At 33.6% G+C, this 26,399-nt stretch overlaps 5 protein-coding genes and 1 pseudogene across 7 annotated transcripts; 5 read left to right on the forward strand and 1 right to left on the reverse strand.

Moving 5' to 3' along the window:
• Positions 1-149: 149 nt before the first annotated feature.
• Positions 150-2,813, forward strand: LOC111809409 (large ribosomal subunit protein eL13z). Of its 2 annotated transcripts, none has more exons than XM_023695871.2 (5): positions 150-267; positions 1,538-1,652; positions 1,773-1,906; positions 2,137-2,295; positions 2,385-2,813. In XM_023695871.2, exons 2-5 carry the CDS (start codon positions 1,547-1,549, stop codon positions 2,604-2,606), a joined length of 621 nt encoding a protein of 206 aa, XP_023551639.1. In that variant the 5' UTR covers positions 150-267; positions 1,538-1,546; the 3' UTR covers positions 2,607-2,813. The 2 variants fall into 2 exon arrangements, with proteins under 2 accessions (XP_023551639.1, XP_023551630.1); XM_023695862.2 differs by having other exon boundaries at positions 178-308.
• A 1,614-nt stretch (positions 2,814-4,427) lies between these two features.
• LOC111790100 (aspartic proteinase CDR1 pseudogene) lies at positions 4,428-5,909 on the forward strand (annotated as a pseudogene). Its single transcript, XR_015422422.1, has 2 exons — positions 4,428-5,018; positions 5,165-5,909. The product of XR_015422422.1 is annotated as an aspartic proteinase CDR1 pseudogene (transcript).
• Positions 5,910-7,607: 1,698 nt separating this feature from the next.
• On the reverse strand, positions 7,608-12,297 carry LOC111777131 (late embryogenesis abundant protein At5g17165). The gene is made up of 2 exons (XM_087126284.1): positions 12,096-12,297; positions 7,608-8,116 (listed from the first exon to the last, which is right to left on the reverse strand). The coding sequence occupies exons 1-2, from the start codon at positions 12,203-12,205 to the stop codon at positions 7,846-7,848; spliced, it is 381 nt and encodes a 126-aa protein (XP_086982410.1). The 5' UTR covers positions 12,206-12,297; the 3' UTR covers positions 7,608-7,845.
• Positions 12,298-14,189: 1,892 nt separating this feature from the next.
• On the forward strand, positions 14,190-15,526 carry LOC111802465 (aspartic proteinase CDR1-like). Its single transcript, XM_023686850.2, has 2 exons — positions 14,190-14,780; positions 14,930-15,526. Exons 1-2 carry the CDS (start codon positions 14,190-14,192, stop codon positions 15,524-15,526), a joined length of 1,188 nt encoding a protein of 395 aa, XP_023542618.2.
• Positions 15,527-17,016: 1,490 nt separating this feature from the next.
• Positions 17,017-19,072, forward strand: LOC111802489 (protein VASCULATURE COMPLEXITY AND CONNECTIVITY). Its single transcript, XM_023686883.2, has 3 exons — positions 17,017-17,319; positions 18,290-18,492; positions 18,569-19,072. The coding sequence occupies exons 1-3, from the start codon at positions 17,224-17,226 to the stop codon at positions 18,903-18,905; spliced, it is 636 nt and encodes a 211-aa protein (XP_023542651.2). The 5' UTR covers positions 17,017-17,223; the 3' UTR covers positions 18,906-19,072.
• A 772-nt stretch (positions 19,073-19,844) lies between these two features.
• On the forward strand, positions 19,845-26,279 carry LOC111777099 (scramblase-like protein). Its single transcript, XM_023656543.2, has 11 exons — positions 19,845-20,444; positions 21,693-21,779; positions 22,487-22,528; positions 22,625-22,669; positions 22,888-22,953; positions 23,054-23,110; positions 23,209-23,270; positions 23,849-23,969; positions 25,122-25,199; positions 25,285-25,391; positions 25,955-26,279. Exons 1-11 carry the CDS (start codon positions 20,034-20,036, stop codon positions 25,983-25,985), a joined length of 1,107 nt encoding a protein of 368 aa, XP_023512311.2. The 5' UTR covers positions 19,845-20,033; the 3' UTR covers positions 25,986-26,279.
• Positions 26,280-26,399: the final 120 nt, after the last annotated feature.

Consider the following 26,399-nt stretch of genomic DNA (forward strand, 5'->3'; position numbering starts at 1 on the left):
TTGTCCAAAAAATAAATGCATTATTAATAATTAATTTTAGGGACTATATATTTGCATTTAAAAAAATAAGTATAAAAAATAAAAAATGGCGACCATATTTTTATTGATTTATTTAAAAGAAAAGGGCTGAGCCCAATCATATATAAATATTGGGCCAGCCCAAGTTAGAGACTAACCTAGGGTTTCTTCAAATATACGAGGGTTCCGGCTAGCTAAGATTCAGTGGCTGGAAGTTGAAAGAGAAGGGTCACTCTGCTCCGCCGCGTTGCAAGTTTTCGCCGCCTTGCATTTCTCCCCATCTCCGATCGGTTTCTCCTCTTCTCGTCCTCATTGAATGTTGTGATTCGAAAGGCTTTTCATGATTATGTTTTGGTTGCAATTTGAATATGTTTTAATATTTTGAATATAAACTGTAATGTACGTCTTTAGTTGCGAGTTAATTCATCTCGATTCGCTTCCTGCGATTTCATTCCACGATTCAAGTATCTTTCATGGAGTTTACCATTTGACACCATAGCTCATATATGATGTTTTGTTCTGTATTTTGTTGTCTTTGGTTTTCCAGATCTTTAATACGTGCGGATGGTTTGTTTGTGGTTTCTTTTGAGCAGTTTCGTTGTAGTAATTGTATCGATTCTCTTTTTGTTTTGTTCTATTTTTGTTTTCTGGATATCTGTTTTGGTTTTCTTTAGTACCATTTGTCTCGCATTTCGGAGTTGTTTTTGCTCCTCGTACTTTCTACTATTGTTTCTCGAACGGTTTTATCTTCTGCTTGGTTGGAGTAGATAAGGCCGATGGTTTTGTTTCAATACCGCGTTTCATTTAGTGGTGAATGGATTTTTCTTGCAACGGGTAATTGGATTATCATTGGTCATTGCGGCCTTCTGAATTTGGTTTGAAGAAAGTACCTATTTTAGTACCGCTGTGTTTTTTAGTGTGGTGTATGTGTGTATAAACTGACGCTGAAACAATTTATAGGTTGAAAATAGAATCAAACAAATCCAAACTGTTTAAATTTATTCAAATTTAATTCAAGTGACCATTATCGGTTGTATACGTGATCTGCATGTATATTTCATACTTACCTCCATTGAATCGTTATTTTTTAATTGTGCATCCTTTATTTAGTTTTTAATTTTCTTTGTAGTGTTAGTTTGTTTGATATGTTTGTTCTTAACATTACTAAGTTGAAGAAAATTTCATTTAATTTCAGTGTTTTTATTTTCTGTATGGTTGATCCAAGTTTTGTTTCAGTTGCTGGTTAAAATATGATTTTTGATGAACTGGTTTAATAATTGATGGAAATTTAACATGTTTCCTCTTCTATTTTTTGTATGTTCTTGTTTCTCACACCTGTTAACGAATTGGGTTCAATCATTATCACCTAGAAAAACATTTTCATGAATGATCTCATTATATGGATATTGTTATTCTCAAATTTTGAGAAGAAATAGTCGGTGTAATGGATTCACTTAGATTTCTTTCCCTGCGCACCTTGTATCATTTTGTTTGAGACTGTTCACTTCTGCTTTGTTAGAGGTAAAAAATGAAGCACAACAATGTTATCCCAAGCGGCCACTTTAGGAAGCACTGGCAGAACTATGTCAGGACCTGGTTCAACCAGCCTGCCAGGAAAACCAGAAGAAGAAATGGTTAGTGTGTGTGTGTTTTATATGTTTTCTTACTTGAACTTTAGTTGGGTGTTCATCACTTTGACTTAGGATTTACCTTAGATTTTGAATTCTGACTATTATCTTGGTGAATCTACTTAGCCCGTCAGGAGAAAGCCGTGAAGAACTTTCCCCGCCCAACTGCTGGACCACTCCGCCCAATAGTTCATGGTCAGACATTGAAGTACAACATGAAAGTGAGGGCTGGTAGGGGCTTTTCCCTGGAGGAGTTGAAGGTATCCGGTCTTTTCCCCCCTCTATTTTTAGTTTCTTTCGTCCTTAGCCTGACCTCCACTCGAATGAATGGATGTCTTCACAGTGGAATTTTTTGTTGGATTCTTAAGATTGCTCACATCTATTTTGTGCCTTTTGATTCTGTTACTGTCACTGTGAAGGTTTTATCTTTAAAAACTCTGGTTCTATATCATTTATATAGTATCTCAATCATCAACGGTTTGCTCTCTAGGCTGCTGGTATCCCCAAGAAACTAGCACCAACAATTGGAATTGCAGTTGACCATCGCCGTAGGAATCGCTCTCTTGAAAGTCTACAGGCTAATGTTCAGAGGCTGAAGACATACAAGGCTAAGGTGGTCGTCTTCCCAAGACGTGCCCGCAAATTCAAGGTCAGTTTACTAAAATAATAAGACTTAGGTTGAATGTTATCAACTGCGTTTTATGTAGTTGAGGGTTCATGACACCATTTTGTCTTCAGGCTGGTGATTCTACTCCGGAGGAGCTTGCAAATGCCACCCAAGTCCAAGGTCCTTACCTGCCTATTGGACGTGAAAAGGCACCAGTCGAGCTTGTCAAGGTCACTGAAGAGATGAAATCATTCAAGGCATACGACAAGCTACGTATTGAGAGGACAAACGAACGACACGTTGGTGCTAGATTGAAGAGGGCAGCAGAGGCCGAGAAGGAAGAGAAAAAATAGATTGCTAGAGCAACTGTTTAGAGGTCGTTCTATTTTCCTAATTTTGGTGTTTTTCTTCCCTATTTTGGATTTGACACATCTTCTGGACTTAATTTGGTAGATTAAAGTTCTTGAGGTCATGAATTTTACGGTTATTGGCCTTGGTTTTGGTGTTGTACTATCGTTACTTTATTTGTGCTTTTATTGCATTCAAATGGCCTTGCAATATCTTCTTTTGATTTGATAATTGGGATGAGATCCATTTATGATAAACTATTTCAAACAAGCCTAGCAAATTATAAGCCTATTAATAATATACTGATATTAAAGGCATATATTGTGTAAATAAATAAACGCTTTCAAATCACTATTAATATATACCAAATTAATAGCCTAGTGGGAATAATAAAAACTATTTCAATTAACTCAACATGAAAATAAAAGTAAAATGCGTCCAAACGTTATTACATAACAATTTTTGCTTGAATTCTCAAGTTTGGACATGTGGCGCATTGAATGGTGAGGACTGCAACGCACGCTAGGCAACGTGTGTCAGGCAAGCAGATTCGGGTCGTCTCGAGTCCGAACTGTTGCTCTACACGTGACCCGGTAACGCACGAACCGAACCGATGCTCCAATCCGCCCCGCGAGTGCGTGGGAAGTCGCGCATGTAGAAGCTGCGCGTAGGAAGCCCTTCATGGCGTATGTAGTGCGTGAGTACTTGTTTTCGTTTGGCGCATGTAGAAGCTGCGCGTAGGAAGCCCTTCATGGCGTATGTAGTGCGTGAGTACTTGTTTTCGTTTGGCCTCCATTTGATTGTTTTTCGTATTATTATGTGAATTAGGACCTGTCAATGAAATTCCATAATTTTTGGAATCTTTTCCACCAACAAACTCGATTTTGGAATCTTTTCTACCAACAAACTCGGATTTGCCAAATAAGTAATCATTTGGATTCTAATGAGTATTTGTAAACTTGCTCGGAATAAATGCATCCTATTAAATAATTTTAAACTTGAAATGATTTTAACAATTTTGAAGTTACTCTTATGCTATAAATGGTGATTTGATATGAGTTTTTGTATAAAAATTGAAAATAATTTTTTCCAATAGTAATAATGTTCACTATTAACATATTCATATTCTATTCTTTTATTTTACATTTTCTTTTGGATGGTTTATTAAAATATTTTTTTTTTTAGAATTGAAGTTATAATTAATAACAAACATTAATTAATTAATTAATTACCATATATATAAGTAAAATTTAAAAGTTTATATAATTTTATTTAAATCATTAATTCCGAGATAATTATTAAAATAGAATATAATATTCTTATAATTAAATATTTGAAAATTTAATTTATAAATAATAAAATATATAAATGTATATAAATTTTTAATTAATTATCGAGAATACCTTAAATTTATTTAATTAGTTAAATTAAATAAAAGATTTTATTTTTAATAATCTTACATTTATTTGTAGTCAAATACTATTTTTTTTTTTTTTTAAATTACCCTAGAATAATAAGTTAATTTTAAAAGTTTACATAAAACGATAATTATTAACATAGACTCAGAAATATACTTATAATTAAATATTTTTCTTTACCTTAGATTAAAACTAAATTTAATAAATGGTTGGAAATATGAAAATGAGTAAATAGAAATAACTAAATAAATACTTAAATAACATTCTATTTTTATATTAAAAAAACAGTGAACGTTACCAAAACACGGCCATCCTTTCCTATTTCCTACGTAGTAATTTCAATTTCTACGTCATTATCTCTCTCATGAGTATAAATAAAACAAAGAAATTTAAAATCCATACAATCCCATGGCACCTACCATATTTCTCCTTCTCGCACTATTTTCCCTCGTCGAGTCCACCGCCGGCGAAGGCGGTGGTCTCAAGCTGGAACTCATCCGCCACCGTCTCTCACCTGACAACGTTTCACCGATGGCAGCCAAATCACAAATTTGGCCGGAAACTAGCCAATTTATAGTGAAAATCGCTGTTGGAACGCCGCCGACGGAGGTGCATGCAATCCTCGACACTGGTAGCGATTTATTTTGGGCTCAGTGCCGTCCATGTGCGAAATGTTACCGGCAAACGAATCCGATTTACGACCCTTCGAAATCGTCAACCTTTCGAACCCTTTCTTGCAAGTCGCCGCAGTGCCATTTGTGGGGGTCTGGTGCAGCGTGCTCCGGTACCGACACGTGTAAGTACGGCTATGGGTATGGAAGCGGATCTACGAAGGGAGAATTGGCGACCGAAAAAATGGCTGTAACTTCGAGGTCTGGAGCAACGACGCCGTTTCCGGGGGTGGTGTTTGGTTGCGGACATAATAATAGTGGAACGTTTAATGCGAATGAAATGGGATTGATCGGATTTGGAAGAGGAGCGGTTTCCTTCGTTTCTCAGGTATATATAATTATCACTTTAAATTATTATTATTATTTTTAAAAACATTATTCGCATTAAATATTGAAACCAACAGTTAATTATATTCTTATTCAAATAACTATAAAGTTCAAAACCTTATAGTTAATGTAAATTCATATTCACAGATAGGTCCATCGGTTGGCGGCAGAAAGTTCTCCCTTTGTCTGATGCCATACAACACCGACCCGAGAATCTCAAGTAGCCTCTCTATCGGGTCAGGTTCTGAAGTTAAAGGACCCGGAGTCATCACAGCCCAACTCGTTCGAACATCCGACCAGACATCTTACTCTCTCACCCTCAAGGGAATCTCCGTCGGAAAAACCTTCGTTCCGTACAGTACGTCGGGACCTCCGGCCAAGGGGAACGCAATTCTCGATACCGGCACGCCGCCAACTCTCCTCCCCAAAGAATTGTACGGACGATTGGCTACTGAAGTTCGGCGACATATCCCGTTGAAGCCCATTGACGATACTCTTTGCTAAAAAGGTAATTTGGGGAATTTGGTGATAACTCTGCACTTCGACGGCCACGTGGATCTGCGATTGAGTACGGCTCAGACTTTCAATAAGATGTCGGATGGGTCCTTTTGCTTCAATGCGATGGGCGTTGACGACAAGGACGCACTCATTGGGAACAGTATGATGTCAAATTTTTTGGTTGGGTATGATATTGACAATATGACGGTGTCGTTTAAGCCCACTGATTGCACCAAAATTGGTTGAGAGTTTTTGGGCCTATGAAAACAATAAGCTATTTTATAACTATTATTACTTTTCTCTATACACTTTTGATGATGTGACATTAAGTTTGTTTTATTCATAAAATTTGGAAAGCATTTATTAATACAAGTTTTTTTTTATTTGTAGTTCACGATCATGCCATAATCATACACATATTATAAACTATACTAATAAATGTCACAGTGAGTTAGCAAAAAAAAAAAAATTATAAACTATACTAATAAATGTCACGAACATGCCATAATCATACACAAATTATAAACTAACTACGATTTAGGTTGAATGTTAACAACTGCGTTTTATGTACTCGAGGGTTCAAGTCACCATTTTAGCTTCAGGTGATTCTACTCTTGAGGAGCTTGCAAATGCCACCCGAGTCCAAGTACCATACCTGCCTATTGGACGTGAAAAGGTACCGGTCGAGCTCGTCAAAGTCACTGAAGAGATGAAATCATTCAAAGCATACGACAAGCTACGTATTGAGAGGACAAACGAACGACACGTTGGTGCTAGATTGAAGAGGGCAGCAGAGGCGAGACGGAAGAGAAAAAATAGATTGCTAGAGCAACTGTTTAGAGGTCGTTCTATTAAGCATAATTGAAAGTGAATTTCTAACGCTCAACATGTTGTACTACGTCCAAACTAAAATACCCAATTTTTAAATATATGAAAGTGAGAGGGTGAAATTGCAATAATATTAGAGTCTAGGGGTGGACTGTGCAATTCGCCCAATTGAAAATTAGTATATATAGGATTTAAACGGAGGCAAAATTGATAGATAAATAGGCGGGAAACTCGAGGGAGGAAGGGAGCGAAGCAGCGGCCGGTGGAATCATCCGCTGCTAGCTCTCGTCTTCCTCATTCCAGACTGCGGCGGCGGCGGCGGCGGCGGCGGCGAACTTCAACCTTATCAGAAACTCTGTAAGCTCTCTCTTCTTCTCTTTGCTTTGCACAATTTCTGGAATCCGCTTGCAAGAAGAATGTAAGGCTTCTCTTTCTTTTTTAAGTTTATCGAATCCTTGTTCGGAAGTATCGTCTCCTTGTTGCCTTTTGTCTTTGCACGTCCAGGTTACGGCCGCATAGTTCAACCGTGTTTTAGCAACTCCATAAGCTCTGTCTCTGCTGTTGCAAAGTTTTTGGAATCGGCTGTGGAGAAATAACAAGAAAGTAAAGCTTCATTTTCAACTTGAAGTTAATCAAATCATTTCGAATCTCTGCTCATTCAGAATGCTAATTTCAGGTTTGGATTTCTACCATTCGCTTGCACGTTGCAACACTTGCTTTGCATTTATTGAAGAATGTTTCTATCACACTCTGTATCGATTGATACTGTTGGATGATGAAAGTCCTACATCGGCTAATTTAGAGAATAATCATGAATTTATAAACAAAAAATACTCTCTCCATTAATATGAGTGAGGTCCAAAGCAAAGTCACAAGAACTTATGCTTAAAATAGAGCATATCAAGTATACTATCAAACTCTCATAGTTATTAGGTTGTTTTTATATTTAACTTACTTTGAATGCACTGTTTACAAAATATCATCCCGAGGAGCTCTTCTGTAATTATTTTATAATATTTATCTATACAACTTATTTAAATGCATATTTAAGATAAAAAAAACTTGTCCTGTGACTTTTAAATTCAGAAAACAATTTAGTAAAAGAATTTTGATAAACAATTTTTTAAAACATGTAACAAAACAATCCTTGGGTATCTGTTGCTTCTCTAAGTCTTTCCTTTTTTTTAAAAAAAAAAAAAGAAAAGAAAAAAAAAAAAAAAAAAAAAGAAAGTTTATTGCGTATTATTCTAGGTTGGATGAGGAATAGTTATAAACCTGCACTAAAGCATCATAGTCAAAATAAAGTTTGGTAGAATAACTTATAACAAGCTGAGGCGAAGCATCCTAGCCAGATTGCCTCAACCTCAAGTAACTCAAGACTCCAAACCCTTAGTACAGCAACACAAACAACCATCTCCTTTATTTAGTACCTTTTTAGTTGGCTACTTTGTTGTCTACTTTCGGATGGCCAGAAGAACAACAATGCCTTATGATGGCCGGCCCTAAAACCCGTGGGGTTTCTCGGAATCCTCCAGACTGGTTGGTCGGAACCACGCCTTTTCCTCCTCCGCAGCAGCGTGGTTGCCACCATCTGCAGCACGGCTTCCCGCCGCTGCAGTAGGCTGATCGGCCTCTGGCCCAAAAACGCCGGTGTGTGGATGAGGAGCCCAGTACTTTTCAGCAGCTTGAGGCTGAATCACATCATCAGGGACTATGCTTGGTCGGACTTGCTCGTCGGGGTTTTTGTCATACGCTGAGGTGTGAGCTGCCCTCCTGTTTCAGGTTTGGTTTTCATTCCCTTCAATAATATATAGTAACCAAAAAAATATTTGTAAAAGAAAAATTCATTAGCTTTATTCGACTAATTTTTTTTAAGTTCTTTTTGAAAGAAACTAATATGTACTTGCTTAAAATTTATAATTATTTAGGAAATTAGGTTTTGGGTTAAAAATCAATGATACATAATTTGATATAAATTAACGGTGCCTAGAATATATGTATATGTTATATGTGTGTGTGATGTTTGAAACAGAATACTAGAGAGTTAAGAAAGTAAGATCCTGGTTGTTAACAATAGAATTAAATTTATGGTAATTAGTTAATGAAAAGTTAATTGAGTAAAACTATTTTAGCTTTAAGGACTGAAAGAAGTATATTATAAAATTAAGGAAGTAAATGATATGGAGTTTCAATATAGATATAAAGTCAAGACAATCAATCAAATAGTAAGGTAATATTGAAACAATGTTAGAAAATTAAAATAGAACATTGAAAAGTGAAACGAGAAGAAAGGTAATAGGTTTTAAAGACCAAAGCAAAGTAAGCATAAGAATTTTATACTTTAATTCTAAAATGAGAATTAATAATTTGTGTAAAGAATTATAATTGATAATGCATGGACCACAGGTAAGATGATAAAAAGATCCAAAGCATATGCTAAGGACAAAGACAAAGGAGAAAATGGCAATTATATTTATAATTGACTTTTTGTAATAGTACCTAACTGATCAATTCCAAATGATAAGAACAACGCTGTCCCACCCAGCAACTTGATACAAAGTCGCATAAAAAAATGGGTTTAGGCATATTATTTAAGTTCTGATATTATACTATTTTCTTCAACACATTACCTAATATTTTTAAAAAAATATTAATCATTAATCTTACCAAAAAAAAAAAAAAAAAAAACTTCAATCAAACATTTGTTTAATATCTCACCCAAATAAATAAATTGTGATTTGGGATACTAGCTATTGAATTAATTTTTTTAATGAAACATCTAGAGATATAGAAATTGATGATCTCCTGCTCTAATCACATTGTGAGCAACAATGGTCTTATTCTAAATAAGAGTTTTCCATATCATCTAACATTCTATCTGTCTAGTAAATTAATAGAAAAAAATATATAAAAAAAGAAAAAAAAAAAAAAAGAAAGCTAAAGAAAAAGGATAGTATATCTGATTAAATAATGTTTTTCTAGTATATTAAATGTGAAAGTTAGAATTAATTTAAAAGAAAATGAGTAAGATATCGATTATGTAGTAGGGAACATACGGCTACCGACCAAAGAATAGATAATAGATATCGACATTAATTTAACTAAATGTGAATTTTGGAAGCTAAGTGGGAAGAGAAGGTCAGCGAAAATATTTAATAAGGGGTACTGAGTGGTCGTTAGCTCGCCAACCCTCGCCTGTCTCCTCACTGCCCACCTATTCTATGATTCTATCCTATTGAAAGCCATTCGGTCCCAGCCCACTGTGGGAAATGGGAAGGGAGTTGAGTCCAGACAGAAAATAAATGTAAAGAAAAAAAAAATCAGCTGAAACAAGTGGATCAACCACGACCACATCACATCGCAGACACTCAGCTTTAATTGTCAGCAACCTCCTCTAGTATCTACGGACTAGAGTAAGGGTTTGCTTTGAGCTTTTTTAGCATAAAAAAAGGGTGATGCTATAGATATTTATTTATCAAACCCCATTTTAATTTTGATACCCTACAGATATTTGACTTTTAATTCTGTATTGAACATGTATTTTTTAATTTTAAAATTATCTTATAAAATTAAATAAATCTTTTAATTTTATGTTTAATAAATTATTAAATATTAATTAAACACAAAATTAAGAGTTCGGAAACTAAACTTATAATTTAATTTTTTATTCATAATTCAACCTATCATTCAAACATATAAGGTATTGAATAAATATAAGGTATGAAATAAAAGACTTAACTTCAAAGACTTTAATAATCAAATATATAATGTATTGAATAAGACTTTAGATTTAATATAGAAAAATGGAAGAAAAAGATTCTTATTTCTATACATTGTAAAAAAAAATATTTGGTTTAATTTATTGATTTTCTTTTTTAAATACTTAATTAAGTTCGTTGAATTTTTTTTGAATTTTTAATATTTTGATGAACCATACTCATACTTACAAAATAACAATATGATTGAAGATTAAAGGTTTTTGTATAAAAAGTTATTAAAGGTTATAAAGGTTAATTTTTAGGCATCCCATATTTATGCCTCAAAACAACCGCTTCTTGTAAGATGTTTTAATGTGATTTTTTTTATAAAAAAAAAAAAATTCAGACTGAATAATAGTCAAGGCATGTAGAATAGAAACAGTAAAATATAGAAAAATAACACATCAAATTTGAACAGACAATCAATCTAATAATTTTTGGACATTCCAAAAAAAAAAATATCGATATTCCTCAATTTCAGAGTGAAATTTTGATATTTCATTATCTAGTCAACAATGAAGTAATGAAGTTTCCATATATGGGCTCAAACAAGTCACATCTTACCTTTAGTTTAAAAAAAATTCTAGTCCAAAGTTGAATGGAAAAAAAGTCAACCAACGGATAAACTAAACTTTATCCTCAGGAAATAAGTTCAGTAGTTGAGTTTTCAAAACAATATAATAGATTTAAATAAAATATATTAATACTTGCAGACCGCAGCGATTAAAATATTATACAGGCTTCTTTAAGGTTGAATTCCAAGTTTAATGTATAAACCTTTACTTTTATTTATTTGATCACATAATTTAAAACTGTGTTATTAAACTTTTAAATTTTTGTTTTATAGACCCCTCAATTAAATGGCAGGTATGGGATTTGAATATTCATTTTGAAACGAGAAAAAAAAAAAAAAAAAAAAAAAAAAAAAAAAAAAAAAAAAAAAAAAAAGAGGAAAGAAGATTTATGGTCTGAAATTTTTTAATTATATTAATTATAATTAATTAAATGCTAAAACATTCAAGATGATCGATCGATCATATTTTGCTATAATTAAACTTAAGATTAAAGCTAAAATGTATTAAATATATTGTACTCAATTATTTATTTCTTAAGAGTTTTAAAAAAATTATAAGATTTATTAAACAATGGATTATTTAATATATTAAAAAATAAATCAGTTACTTAATTGTAAATGATATTATAAATTTAGGTCATGTCCTCAAATATTCACGACTTCTGGATTTACTGATTTCATATATCTAAAATCAACCTAAACAATGGCTTAAGAGTTTTTTTAATTAAAAAAAAGAAAAAAAGAGTATGAAATAGGCGTGATTTAGTCAAATTTCAACAAAGATTCCAAAGAATACGAATTATACCTCTCTAATTCCAAGTCCGGTTCAACAGAAAGCAGTATCTCCACTTAGAGGAGTTATTTACAGCGTGATAGAACAAACACTGAATAATAAAATTGACATACATCCACAAAATTGAACCAAAAACAAAGAGGAAGAGAGGAAAAAAGAAACATAGAGTGAAGGAAAGCGAACATCCACCAAATTAAACCAAAAACAAAGAGGAAGAGAGGAAAAAAGCAGCATAGAGTGAAGGAAACGTAATTTCAAAGTTTCTAGGTGAGTTAGTCATAATACTATATATGGCAGGAAGAGCTGAATGCGAATTAGACTCCTAAAAGAAGAAAAAATCGAAATCAAAAGGAACCGAGTAAAGTATATGATAAAAAAAAAGAGCACATGGAAGAAGAGGACCTGAAACTGACGTTTATCATACTGCGTCAATACGAAGTTGTTCAAAAAAGCATTCAGCGTGAAGAAGAAGAAATGGATCAACAATCGACTTTCTTATACAAAATTTCAACAAGAATGCAATCAAACAACTAGCAGAGAATATCAACACAACGAAGCAATAGGACCTAAACTTCAAGCATATTGACAGATGAATATTCACAGAAGAAGAAAAAGAAGAAAAAGGACCTGAACTTCAGAGCAGAGGAGGAGATCGCAGAATCGCTGGTCCAGATCTGGTTTGTGATTCGTTTTCCCAAGCCGGCGACCGCTCCTGCGCTCCTCGAATTGGCGGCCATACAATTCAGGCTTAAACAGAGAGATAGAAACAGAGAGAGAATGAAGAAGAAAAACGGCGAGTAATTGCTTTTGATTCTTGATTCTAATCCTGAAGCAGCAAATCCTTCTTTTATAGTTCGCCAGTACGGCGTCGTATCATACCCGCCAAAAGCCGACAAAAAGCTCTCAACGCAAATTGCCTTCTCCGTCCGTCCACACCCACTTTCAGTTTCATCTCACGTACGGAATTTCCCCTTTCGTTTTCTATTGGACCACGTGGCAGACGTTTATTCACGGTCGTTTCATTTTTTCTTCTTTTGTTTTGAGTACAGCATTTTTCTTTTTCAAATAGAATATTCTGTTTGTTTGTTTTTTTTTTCTTTTCCAAAGCTGTTAAGTCATTCATTTTCTCCGGTCCAACACCACCAACCACCGTCATTTAACGGTTCCCGTCTTTTCATCCCAAAACAAAGTCACGTGAAAAGATTTGAAACTTTTGAACATCGAATATTTAAGTCATTATTTCATTAACTATAAATTAGTGTTTAAATTAATTATTAATTTTTCCATTTCTTAAAAAAAGTGAATATAAATATTAAATACAGTTGTTTACTTTAATTTATTTATAATATTGTCTAACATGGGTAAGAAACTCGTTATAATGTATTTTGAATAACATTTATATACTTTACATTTATAAAAAAATAATAATAATAATTTTTTAAAGTTATTAGAATATATTTGAAATTACTTTGAAAGTTTATAAATATTTTAATATAAAGTATAAACAATTTAATCAAAATTAACGGTAAGGTTTTTTTTATTTTTATTATTTTTTTAAAAATTTATATATTTGAGAGTTTTCTATTAACTTTTAATAATTATTGTTTTTAAAAAATAACAATTTAAATAATAAATCTTATGAATCGAAATAGAAAGAAGAAGAAAATGGTGAGAGAGATGGAAGGCCCAAACTACGTAATGGGCCGAAAAAATACTTGACACGATAAATTTTTAACGTAATTAGTATTTTGTTCAAATTAACTTAAAACTCGGTCATTAAAAAAAAAAAAAATATATATATATATATATATATATATATATATATATATATGTTAAATGAATTAAATTAAGTAAATTTGAGAAATCCTTTTTGAAAGATTTTTTTTTTTTTTTTTGAGGGATTTGGAAGGATTGAAACCATTTTTTTATTATTATTTATCACAATTTTGGAACTTTTTCTAATAGTATTGACGTTGACTATTAACATACTCATATTCTATTCTTTTATTTTAGGTTTTTTTTACGGTTTATTAAAGTATTTTCCTTTATAGAATTAAAGTTATAATTAATAATAACACATATTAATTAATTAATTAATTACCATATATAAGTTAAATTTAAAAGTTTATATAGTTTTATTTAATTCATTTATTCTAAGATAATTATTAAAATAGAATTATAAATATTCTGATAATTAAATATTTTTCTTTACATTATTTAGATCAAAATTTATTTACAATTAATAAAAGAATAAATGTACGTGATTATAAATTGTTAATTAATTATCGAGCAATACTTTAAATTTATTTAATTAGTTAAATAAAGTAAAATATTTTTTTGTAATAATCTTACATTTGTTTGTAGTCAAATACTATTTTTTTTAATTAGTTTACAAATTTTATTTAATTTATTTATATAAAAATAATTATTAAAATAGAATTAAAAAAATATATTTATAATAAAATATATTTATTTACCTTATTTAGATTAAAACTAAATTTAATAAATGGTAGGAAATATGAAAATTTAATAGGATCTTAATAAATAGAAATAACTAAATAAATACTTAAATAACATTCTATTTTTATATTAAAAAAACAGTGAACGTTATCAAAACACGGCCGTCCTTTCCTAGTTCCTACGTAATAATTTTAATTTCCACGTCATTATCTCTCTCACGAGTATAAATAAAACAAAGAAATTTAAAATTCATGCAATCTCATGGCGCCTACCATATTTCTCCTTCTCGCACTATTTTCCATCCTCGAGTCCACCGTCGGCGAAGGCGGTGGTCTCAAGCTGGAACTCATCCGCCACCGTCTCTCATCCGACAACGTTTCACCGATGGCAGCCAAATCACAAATTTGGCCGGAAACTAGCCAATTTATAGTGAAAATCGCTGTTGGAACGCCGCCGACGGAGGTGCATGCAATCCTCGACACTGGTAGCGATTTATTTTGGGCTCAGTGTCGTCCATGTGCGAAATGTTACCTGCAAACGAATCCGATTTACGACCCTTCGAAATCGTCAACCTTTCGAACCCTTTCTTGCAAGTCGCCGCAGTGCCATTTGTGGGGGTCTGGTGCGGCGTGCTCCGACACCGACACGTGTAAGTACGGCTATGGGTATGGAAGCGGATCTACGCAGGGAGAATTGGCGACTGAAAAAATGGCTGTAACTTCGAGGTCTGGAGCGACGACACCGTTTCCGGGGGTGGTGTTTGGTTGCGGACATAATAATAGTGGAACGTTTAATGCGAATGAAATGGGATTGATCGGATTTGGAAGAGGAGCGGTTTCCTTCGTTTCTCAAGTATATATATATATATATTATCACTTTCAATTATTATTTTTTTAAAAAAACATTATTAGCATTAAATATTGAAACGAACAGTTAATTAAATTCTTATTCAAATAACTATAAAGTTCAAAACCTCAGTGAATGTAAATTCATATTTACAGATAGGTCCATCGGTCGGCGGCAGAAAGTTCTCTCTTTGTCTGATGCCATACAACACCGACCCGAGAATCTCAAGTAGCCTCTCTATCGGGTCGGGTTCTGAAGTTAAAGGACCCGGAGTCATCACAGCCCAACTCGTTCGAACATCTGACCAGACATCTTACTCTCTCACCCTCAAGGGAATCTCCGTCGAAAAAACCTTCGTTCCATACAGTACGTCGGGACCTCCGGCCAAGGGGAACGCAATTCTCGATACCGGCACGCCGCCAACTCTCCTCCCCAAAGAATTGTACGGACGATTGGCTACTGAAGTTCGGCGACATATCCCGTTGAAGCCCATTGACGATACTCTTTGCTACAAAGGTAATTTGGGGAATTTGGTGATAACTATGCACTTCGACGGTCACGTGGATCTGCGATTGAGTACGGCTCAGACTTTCAATAAGATGCCGGATGGGTCCTTTTGCTTCAATGCTATGGGCGTTGACGACAAAGACGCACTCATTGGGAACAGTATGATGTCAAATTTTTTGGTTGGGTATGATATTGACAATATGACGGTGTCGTTTAAGCCCACTGATTGCACCAAAATTGGTTGAGAGTTTTTGGGCCTATGAAAACAATAAGCTATTTTATAACTATTATTACTTTTCTTGTACACTTTTGATGTGACGTTAAGTTTGTTTTATTCATAAAATTGAACTAATATTCTTGGATTTCTTTTTAGTAATTTTCCGTAACAAATTTTAAGGTAAAATTAGACATTAATTATTAATTATTTTTATTTAAGTGAAATAACATAATTAATTTTACGATTTCTAAAATTTAGACACAACGATGAAATCAACCTCGGAGAATGGAGTTCAAAAATCCAATTCTATTATTTCAATCCCTTGTATGGCTAACTGATTGATACGTGGGCAACGATATCAAACACGTGCTTTAAAGATAGCTTAGACAAATCCGTGTTGATTTGATAAAGCCGTATTGAAAGAATTTCAGAAGTCTATGAGGTGAGGTCGAGAACCAAATATGCAAGATTAATGATTGTACGAACATGAACGATGTAAAATAATTTAATTTTTCGTTTTTGAACCATAACCATAAGTCCAATGGACCGGTGATCGTGGCCCGTGCAGCCACCTAAGAGCCCGAAGACTCCGATTCTTCATTCATGTTGATCATACATGGAACAAAGATATAGAAAAATTATGCGTTTGCTTCAGTCGCGATGTGAGTCAAACAGGGATAGAAGTTTGTGGTTTTGGCGGTAAATACTTCAGAAACACATGGACTGATTTGGAAATATACTTTGGAGGGTATTTGGGGTATTTCACTTTATGGGAATCAAGCCACGCGGGTGATAGGAAATGGAACATTCTCTTTTGTCTGTACGGTTGAAGTTTGTTTAGTCAAAGGTTGATTTCTTGACTTATTGGTCTCACAACAAATTACCACAAAATGAATTATTATTATTATATAAAATTATTTAGTATTTTACATTTTATATTATTTTGTAAGTTAAATTACGATTTTACTATTAAATTTTGGAAGTTTTTGTTTATTTGATTTTTGAGCAATTAAATTAAAAAAGTTCCACAAAGTTAAATTTATTTTTTTAAAAATAATTAACTTTGAATTATTTGATTTTTAAATTGTAATTTGTTGGAAGATACCCCAATCTTAAATTTTTTTTTTTAAAAAATAATTAATATATATATAAATTATTATTAAATATATTGTTAATCCAAAGCAAACGTGCATTTTAGTGAAAAATACGGGTATCTACGTTGATTAGGTTATCGCCCTGCCTCCTAACCTCTACTAACAATATTTTTTTTCATTAAAAAATGGCATATAATTTAAATACTATTTAAGTAATTATTTTATTTTTTTATTAATTTAATTTAATATTTCTTTCGTTTGGTTATTACACTTTGCTTTTTGGTTCATATTAGTTTGTAATTTCAAAATATTTATTTTAGTTAATTGTTATTTTAAAAGTCATAAATTTAGTAATTTGGTACAAAATTAAATTATTTAATAATTTTTTAAATTGGAAATAGTGACATAACCGCCAGATCCTCCCTGTTAAGCGTCTAACTTGGAAAGCCCTACGTCAACTTTTCAGCGTCTTTCAGTTTCCTCTCAAGAACTTCTAGTACAAGTTTCTCTACCACGGTTTCTTCGCCCATTGAAATCGCGACATCAATCCGAAACTCCACCAAATTCCACCGGTTTTTTCTCCCTTGAGACTCGAGGTAGGCCATCGGCGGCGGCGGCGGCGGCGGCGGAGATGGAGAATAAGGCTCTGGTTGTGTACACTGTGGTCGTTTTTTTGGGGCTTTTGGTGATCGCCACTGGCTTCGCCGCTGAGGGCACCAAAGTTAAGGTGAAGATGCTTTTTCTTACTCATGATTTATTGATTGCGTGATTTTTTCTTTCGTGGATTTTCTGTTTGGTTGATGAGAAAATCCGTCGGAAAGAAAGTGATGGAATAGTATTGAAGGAGAGTTTTAATGTTCTGATTGGAAATTATATATGAAAAAGCTGTTCGTGAATTTAAAACATAGATTGGATTGGAACTGTTGTTTTTGGCTGCTTCTATTCGTTTCCCAAGCCCTACTGAATGGATCTTCTTCTTCTTCTTTTGTGTAATAATTGAGAAATGCCGATCTGAATCAGATGAAATCGGCATTTTATTTCCTATGGCAAATGATAGCAGAGAAGATAGATCTGACTATGAATTTTCTCAAAGGATTCTTGAGGCTGCGGCCATAAACTTCCAATTAGAGTCGGTTTGATAGCAATTTTGTTCTGGTTTTCAAGAGGTTATGCAATTTACTCATAGTTTCTTTTGTTTGTGCTATGCGTTTTTGAATTTGGGTTGAAATTTACATAACTTCAGATTTTCTCCCTAAAATTTTGAACAGTTTCTTCTTAATCACTCAAGAGTTTTAATGAGTAACCGATTCAATTCGTGTAACAACAAATCAGAGACGTGACTCTGGATCAAGAAATGTTCTATGGGTAGATCATAACTAAGGCTCATTTGATAACATTTTTATATCCAATCGATACAGGTTTTGAAAATCGTGCTTAATTTCTTTTAATTTTCTTAGAATAGTTTTGATCTTCTCTTAAGAACATATAAATTCTTAGCTGAATTCTTGCGACACATTTTTTTCTCTTTTCAAAACATGATTTAAAAACTTGAATCTAGCTGGTCTTGTCTTAAAGATGTATGATTATGTGTACCAACTTTTGATCAGTAGAAGAGGAACTTGCATTTTAAATGAAGTTTGTATGCAAATCATTAGAAGTTTGACTAGTTGTTCTCCATTTTTCTTTTCATTTGACAGCTTAATCATGTTATTGTAGTCAATCGTACTACGTGCAAATATCCCAAAAGTCCAGCGGTGGGTCTTGGTTTGGTTGCAGCTCTATCACTCTTGCTTGCTCATATAACGTTAAATATTGCAACCGGGTGCTTTTGCTGCTTGGCGGCCCCTCGCTCTTCTGTTTCTAAATGGCGAATAGCCCTGATCTGCTACGTCATTTCTTGGTACTCGTCACTTGTTTGTAGCATTTTTCCTTACCCTTTTCTTGGACCAACAACATTAGCTTAATTTCCTGTGTAGGATTACATTTGCGAAAGCGTTCATCATGTTGCTCACCGGTGCTGCACTGAACGACCAACGGGGCGAACAAAGCTACTTTTTAGGCTATTGCTATGTCCTGAGATCAGGATTTTTTACTGTGGCTACCATTGTGGCCACGGTGAGCATAGTGCTGGGATTGGCCTATTACATCCTATTGAACTCAGCAGAGACTGAGCCTTCTGTGTTTGGTAATCCCTGCATTCCTCCTCAAGCAAACATTGCAATGGGGCAGCCTCAATTCCCTCCCCCTCCACACAGATCTGCTGACCCCGTATTCGTCCCCGAAGACACGTACATGAGACGACAATTCACGTGATCGTTAATCGGTAAATGTAGGTCGATACCGAATGCGTTTAACAAAACTATGTAACTCAGACCACATCATTTATGTAACTGTTTTGGAGTTGGTACAGAATCTGTCGTATAATAACTTATTTGAATTTGTTAAAGTGAGATCAAGTATAAGAATATACTCTTAAATCATACCTTTTCATTTTTAAGAATTTGAACGGTATATTAAAAAGTAATTTTTATTTAATAAAAAAATTTAAAATTTAAGTAGTGATTTTTTTGATAAAAAAATTTAAGTAAAATTTAAAATTTAAGCATACTTGAAAATGTAACATTAATCTTGAAAATTAAACTATGTTAATAAATTTATATATAATTACTAAAGGGTAATTAAATTTTGAATTTAATTTTTATTTTGGATCTTGAGGATCAATATTTTTGCTAATTGATATTTAAATTTAATTTCTAATGTTTAAAAATTGGCACGTTTAGTTCTTCTATTCTAATTGATATTTCTTCATTTTGATGGTAAATATTACTATATATCTTGTATATTTTAATTATTTAAATAATTCTTAAAGTTATTATAAAATATATTTAATATAATAGTTTTAAAATATGATAATTTTAATAAAAAATAATAAAAAGACAAACACGTTATTTAATCAAATTATTTATTTATTTATGGTTAAAAATCACTTTTTAATCTTTGATTTTTTGGAAGATAAATTTTTAGAGTTAATAAATATTTTGTACAAAAAAAAAAAAAAAATATATATATATATATATAGATATTTATTTATTTATAATTGTTTTTGGAAAATGGCAATTAAGGGGGAACATATATATATATATATATATATATATATATATATATATATTTTTTTTTTTTTTGTGGGAAATAAATCAATTTTAATTCTAAACTCAGAGGGTATTAATTTTTATGATTTATTTATTTTATTTTTCCCAATCTCGTGACTAGCAAGCTTTCCCTCTCTATAGTTTCCCGTCCAAATCAAGCACGATTCTGTTCATCGCCTGCAAATTCTAGAACCTCCAAAGCATTCTTATGCACAGAGCAAACTTTGATCTCTCTTTTTGCAATATTGTTCAAGTTTGATATTGCCGGAGGATTCTGTGGATGATATCGTAGATGAACTGGACTAGGAGTTTGCGTTTTTGGTCCAATACTGCTCGCAAATGCATCGGAGAAGATCGGTGCGGTAGGAGTTCGCTTTGGCCAGTGCAGAGAATTGCGCCTAGCTATCGTCATTTCGGAGGGAGGATTGTGAATGATGACTATCCACTTTTAGATAGGAGCTTCCTGGCGCAGCTGTGGGATGTAGATAGGAATTTGGGAAGCAGTAGAGAGAAGCGGAAGTGGTTATTGACTCGAAATGGAAATCAAAATCGAATAGCTCACTATAATCACAGGAATCTGGTATATGAACGTCCGTTTAGGTTATCGACTAAGGATGCGGCTTTTGTAGAAGGGAAACAGTGGAAGCAACCGCCTCCAAGTCAATCTGTATCTGGTTTTCTAGCGCCGCATACTCCCGAGGAGGTAAGCTTAGATTTTAAGTTATATGCTTGCGCTTTGATTCTATGAAGTGGCCTGGTATATGCAAGGACATCTCCTGCTATTTTCCGATCATAATAATGAAAAATAAATTTATATTCAACAGCAATATCAGTTCCTCCGTTCCTTGTCATTTCCAGTTGCAGTTTCCCTGAATAGTCTTGATTACCAGAATTAACTATGCCTTTTATCCTTCCGAAGGATTTCATTTGTTGAGAATTCATAATTGTTTCATCACGATCACGAACTGTTAATTAATTCATCATACGAATGATATAGTTTGTTTATTGTAGTTGCTGATGTGCTGTACTGTTATTAGTTTACGTTTAGTTGTCATGCTAAATAGTTCTGATCCAGTGTGCGTCGTTCCCTCTGGAATGTAAAGCTATGTATTTGAATTTTAGTCAATTAGATCAGAATCTTTCACTCTTCTGTGTACTCTCTTCTCTCTGTGCTAAGAACGATTCTTCTTTCCGTATTGAGGTTCCACTTATGGGAGTGGATTAGTTCAGATTTATGGTCAAAGTGTGAGAAATTTTGTCCACCATGTATGTTTTCCCCAATTAGACACCATTATACCTCAAGTTTAGTTCATGTCAAATCCTAATGAGCAGAATATAGTTTGTGAGATCCCATATGGGTTGGAGAGGGGTATGAAACATTTCTTACAAGGGTGTGAAACCTCTCTCTAGTAGACGCGTTTTAGAATCTTGAAGGGAAGCTCGGAAGGGAAAGCCCAAAGAGGACAATATCTGCTAGCGGTGAGCTTGGGTTGTTACAAATGATATAAGAGCTAGACACTGAATGGTGTGCCAGCGAGTATGCTGGGCTCCCAAGGGGGTGGATTATTAGATCCCACATTGGTTGGAGAGGGGAATGAAACACTCCTTATAAGGGTGTGAAAACCTCTCCCTAGTGGACACGTTTTAAAATATTGAGGGAAAGCCCGGGAGAGAAAGTCCAAATAGAGAACAATATCTGCTAGCAATTGGCTTGGGCTATTACATGGTTAGTCTTGAGTATTCGATCATGACAATCGCTTATGCTAACCTCTTAGGTGAGTGTGATTACTAATTTGGGAATATGTTCTTTATCTTTTTGTGCATTTCATAGTAGGATGCTTGCTTCTTCTCACTTAATTTTTATTTCAAATTTATTGCATTTATAATTTTTTTCCTCTATCCTCTAGCATCACTATAACATGATTGTTTCCTTCCCCTCTCCATTAATTAGGTCCAAGTTGCACCTCTTCTTGCTAGATCTAATTTGCTCATTACCAGGGATATAGAGTGGGCAAATCTGGTTCTTGGATTTGAGCAGGTAACTCTTTTCCATCACTTGTTTTCTCTTGGTTAGTTATTCATGTGCAGATTTCTGGCACACTTTTTATATTGTCCACTTATTTAACATAACTTCGGAAATTTTGGAGGATTAGAATGATGAAGTTAAGGTCCTAATCGATCAAATCCTAGCATTATCTTAAGAGTGCAAAGAAATCATGTGTTATTTGATAGATGCTTTTTATTGAATTGCTCTTCCCGCTTTAACTTTCCTTTTTCTTTAGCAAGAATCATGTTGATGATTTTATGAAGTTGGCGATTTTACCACTTCTCTCATTTACTGTTGTCTTAGTAATATTTCTTTCTCGTGATTTTATCTGTATTTATTGGCCCCCTCTTCAAAGCATCTATATATGGACTCCGGATGATTATAATTTGTATTTATTTATACATTCTATCCACATGTTTTCGAAACTCCTGAACTCCGGATGATTATAATTTATATTTATTTATACATTCTATCTACATGTTTTGAAAACTCCTAGACCAATATTATGTGTCGTCCTTGACTGCTCCTTGTGATGTTTGTAGAAAGTTACCTTTAATAAGCAGTCATCTACACTCGAATAGCTTTACAGTTACTATGTTCGTCTATCATCAAATTCTTGCTTGCATTCCTGTTTCTTTACATATAGATACTTTGGGTTGTGGTTATGCTATATCACCACTTTAATTTGAGAAATGCAGGAAAATCGTTATGCTATAGTAGACGTGTGCTATCCCCAGTCAGTAAGCATCCATTTTCATCTTTTAGTTTTCTTTTTTCCAGTTTTTATGCTCATCATATTATTCTCTAACCTTATGTACTGCAATGTTGTTGAACAGCCAGTTGGGTTTATTCGGGAGCAAAGTAACATCGTTGCTAGACAGGTATAATTTAGAATCTTTTACGTTACCATGGTCTACTGTAAAACTATAATAACTGTGACTATTCTGATCTGTAAATATGAAACTGAGCATATAGTGCTCGGGTAACTTCCCTGGTTCCATGCTGGCTTATAATTTCTCTTTTTCTTCCCCTCGTAAGAAAAATGAACAATTCATCTTATTAAAACTTCAAATGCTATGCTTGATACATTTTGTTACAGTTGCTTCGTCTAAGGCGCCCTTTTGTGGCATATATTACTGATGCAATGGGTAATGAACTTTTCAGGGTAAGCATCTTAATGTTTTTCTTCTCCATTTCAAGAATCAACTAAATATAACTTTTAGATAATTTTGTTAAAAAAATGAAATATTACTGTGTTCTTTTAGGTTCGACGGCCCTTTTGGTGGCTAACCAGTTCTATATATGCTGAAATTGATGGTAAGGTATGGTAGTTCAGTTGTTTTTTTAAGTGCATACAGTCAGAAATTCTTTTAGCTTGTGGCACTCTGGACATGTTTTCTCATTAGAAAAACAACTCTAGGAAATTGGTGTGGTTCATAGGCGATGGCATCTCTGGAGGAGGGTGTATGATCTGTACCTTGGGTAAGTTTAGCACTATCTATCATCAATTCATGATATTCCATCAAACTGATTCTGATTGAAACCCTGTTTGGGCATGCATGCATGCGTTTGTTGAGCAATTATTCAAGGAGGTTGGTATAATGTGGTTGACCGGTTGGAGATTTTATATTGTGGGTATAGAAGAGAGAAACTAAAAATTAAGATTTTACTGTGCATCCAAAGGTTAGAAGGGAGCCATCACAATTTGGCAGTCATATCATTTATGTTTTTGTGTATGATTTTGTTATTTCCTCTTCATTATTTCTTCCCTATGGTAATTTAAAGTACACGTTTAATCAAATTATCCTTAAAAAGTAACTATTAGTAAATTTAACATAACACAAGAATTATTACTTTGAGTACGTTTCCTTAAGATCTCATAATTGAAATAATATATACATGACATCAGTGTGTCATCCTTGTATGTATTAATTCCTTTTGTCTATCATGTTTGTGATTACACATTTGCATTTTAGTATACAAAGTTGTGATGGGATTAACAGCCAATTTTATTCAAACAATTTTAATTATGACTTGACAATTTAAATTGTAACTATTAGGAACAAGCAGTTCGCAGTTGTTGAAAATCCTGGCTTTTGGAATTGGACCTTCACATTAAAGGACATTGATGGTAATGTGCTTGCTGAGGTGGATCGTGACTGGAGAGGTTTCGGCTTCGAGGTTTTTTCTTTTCTCTTCCTGCAATAGCTTTATAATAAACCTATATTTGATACCTTATAGCAACTTTCCGTTTAAAGAAATGTGAATTGTGGAAATAAAGAGATCATATTCTTCCTGCTCTCAGCATTCCTGTGGCAGTGCTTCCAAATCTGCCACGAGCCTAAGCCTCTTGCCTTTCTTATTGTAATAGAATAAGCTTAAATTGTATGTGCTTATTAAAAAAGAAAGAAAAAAAAAACAATCATAGAGAATTTTTTGATAAAGAACACATTTTTATATCAGAAACCAGCTTTTCATTTAGACAAATTGAAAGAATTAATGAAAAAAAAAAAATGGAAAATAGAAAAAGCAGCTAAACAAAAGGAACCTCCAGCAGCTAGACAAGACATACAAAAAACAGGCTCCAATCCAAAAGGATAAGGCCTAAGAAAATTACAACAAAAACCCCCATAGTAAAGGATGATCAAAGAGACACATTGACTTAGGAAGGGTTCATGCCTCTTCACACGACCTCTTAAACCCAAAAGATTCTCCAATTTCTCTTTATTCAGATCCCACACACGAGAAACTACAATGCCAAAAGACATTATCACGAAAAGGGTATGAAAGGGCATCTTCTTCATCATCGGAGGACAAGTCTCAGCTTTGAACCCACCTCTCACCAAAGCTCTCGAAAAAGAAAAAATGCCTAAATCAAATTAACAAAAAGACAGCTCCAAAGAATGGATCCAAGTTCTCCGCTACTCCCCTACAAAAGATGCACCCCTACAGCCTAGCACAATAAGAATAAAACTCAGAAGTCGATCCATTAGGAATCAAAAAGCTCAAGAATATGAATCAAGACTTGTATGGATCTCCAAAATCAGGAATTTTTTGCCCTCGATACAATCAAACATTTGACCTTTTATTGCCGCTGGATTATAATGAAGTTTTTTTAGATATATTCAAATACTTACGGATCTGCCAGATTGCTTGTCTATTTAATAGTTTAACTTGCCGGGATATTGATCTTTTGTGGAATCTGGTTATACAACCCATTTCCTTCTTCCATAAGTGATTAAACTTCTTCCTGAGATATCTATTTATAGTCGATGAAACACATTCCATGGGGAATATCTTTATCAATTGCTGTTGTCTGAAACTATTTTGCAGATGTTTACTGATGCTGGTCAGTATGTTATTCGTTTTGGTGCTTCAGATTCGGCCTCAAGGACTGGCCCCGCTAAAGGAGTAAAATTACTAGATTGATGTTTAACTTGATTTTAGTTTTCATACAATGTACTTTTTCAATATTGAGTGCTGTTGATGTTGACAGGTTCAAGAGCTGGAAGTCGCCCGACACCTTACTCTTTCAGAGAGAGCTGTAGCCGTTGCTCTTGCTATTTCACTTGATAATGACTATTTCTCAAGACATGGGGGCTGGTAAGTGGCAAACACTTCCTAAAACTTGCACTAAAGGATAATAACTATACTCTGTGTTCTTTCATTTTCCTCTGTGACAGTTCGTTTCTTTAAATACATATATAACCCGAATCCATTGTGACACTTAAGAGAACCCCATTTGAGATCAAATTCTCTGTGAACTGAGATTGACAGTGATGATTAGTTTATTTGCTAACGATCTCTAGAGAAGGAAGCCGTTGCAATGTGATTGGTAGTTTTCTACTGTTAGATGTACGAGTGATGATTAGTTTATTTGCTAACAATCTCTAGAGAAGGACGCCGTTGCAATGTGATTGGTAGTTTTCTACTGTTAGATGTACGAGTTAGATGTACGAGTGATGATTAGTTTATTTGCTAACAATCTCTAGAGAAGGAAGCCGTTGCAATGTGATTGGTAGTTTTCTACTGTTAGATGTACGAGTTAAAAAAAAAAAAAAAAATTGATGAAACGCATTTCAAATTTGTATCTAGCGATTACCGATCATGAGAGGACTATATTATTGAATCAAGCACTGATTATTGAGTTGCTTATCATTTATCAGGGGACTTCCTTTCATTGCTGTTGGAGAGTAGAATTGGATTGCTGGACAGGCTTCTAGATCTCTGAGGTTTCGTCATTTTAATTCAATGAGTTTTTGATACCATATGTTGTATTTTTTATATTGATAAAGTTCTTTCGATTTTGGCGAAATCCCAAGTGTAATAAGCTTGTGGGGGAAAAAAAAAAACATATCACAAAAGAAAAATTAGAAAACTAATGGAACAGAATAAATTTTAGGCTCCATGTTCTTCATCTTATTGCTGATTTCACGACTCAAGTGATGTTTATACTTGAAAATTAAGGTTTAGGATGTTTCTTTCGCCTCATTTTGATTTCTTGGATGAGATTTCTTTTTTATGGGAATTTAATCTTGTTGACAACTTAATCGATATTTTATTTATGTATTTTGTGTTTCTAGCTTATTTTAGTCATTATTTTTTTAGTCT

Source organism: Cucurbita pepo, chromosome 1 (assembly GCF_057944985.1).
Source record: "Cucurbita pepo subsp. pepo isolate OVF chromosome 1, ASM5794498v1, whole genome shotgun sequence".
NCBI lineage: Eukaryota > Viridiplantae > Streptophyta > Magnoliopsida > Cucurbitales > Cucurbitaceae > Cucurbita > Cucurbita pepo.

Coding starts and splice junctions, on each gene's coding strand:
- LOC111777131 (XM_087126284.1), bottom strand. CDS start 12,205: ATGGCCGCCAATTCGAGGAGCGCAGGAGCGGTCGCCGGCTTGGGAAAA. Junction 8,117..12,095: donor TCCTCTGCTCTGAAGTTCAG/GTCCTTTTTCTT, acceptor AACCTGAAACAG/GAGGGCAGCTCACACCTCAG.
- LOC111809409 (XM_023695871.2), top strand. CDS start 1,547: ATGAAGCACAACAATGTTATCCCAAGCGGCCACTTTAGGAAGCACTGG. Junction 1,653..1,772: donor GAAAACCAGAAGAAGAAATG/GTTAGTGTGTGT, acceptor GAATCTACTTAG/CCCGTCAGGAGAAAGCCGTG. Junction 2,296..2,384: donor GACGTGCCCGCAAATTCAAG/GTCAGTTTACTA, acceptor TTTTGTCTTCAG/GCTGGTGATTCTACTCCGGA.
- LOC111777099 (XM_023656543.2), top strand. CDS start 20,034: ATGAACTGGACTAGGAGTTTGCGTTTTTGGTCCAATACTGCTCGCAAA. Junction 22,529..22,624: donor ACGTGTGCTATCCCCAGTCA/GTAAGCATCCAT, acceptor GTTGTTGAACAG/CCAGTTGGGTTTATTCGGGA. Junction 22,670..22,887: donor GTAACATCGTTGCTAGACAG/GTATAATTTAGA, acceptor ATTTTGTTACAG/TTGCTTCGTCTAAGGCGCCC.
- LOC111802489 (XM_023686883.2), top strand. CDS start 17,224: ATGGAGAATAAGGCTCTGGTTGTGTACACTGTGGTCGTTTTTTTGGGG. Junction 17,320..18,289: donor CTGAGGGCACCAAAGTTAAG/GTGAAGATGCTT, acceptor TTCATTTGACAG/CTTAATCATGTTATTGTAGT. Junction 18,493..18,568: donor ATCTGCTACGTCATTTCTTG/GTACTCGTCACT, acceptor TTTCCTGTGTAG/GATTACATTTGCGAAAGCGT.
- LOC111802465 (XM_023686850.2), top strand. CDS start 14,190: ATGGCGCCTACCATATTTCTCCTTCTCGCACTATTTTCCATCCTCGAG. Junction 14,781..14,929: donor CGGTTTCCTTCGTTTCTCAA/GTATATATATAT, acceptor TCATATTTACAG/ATAGGTCCATCGGTCGGCGG.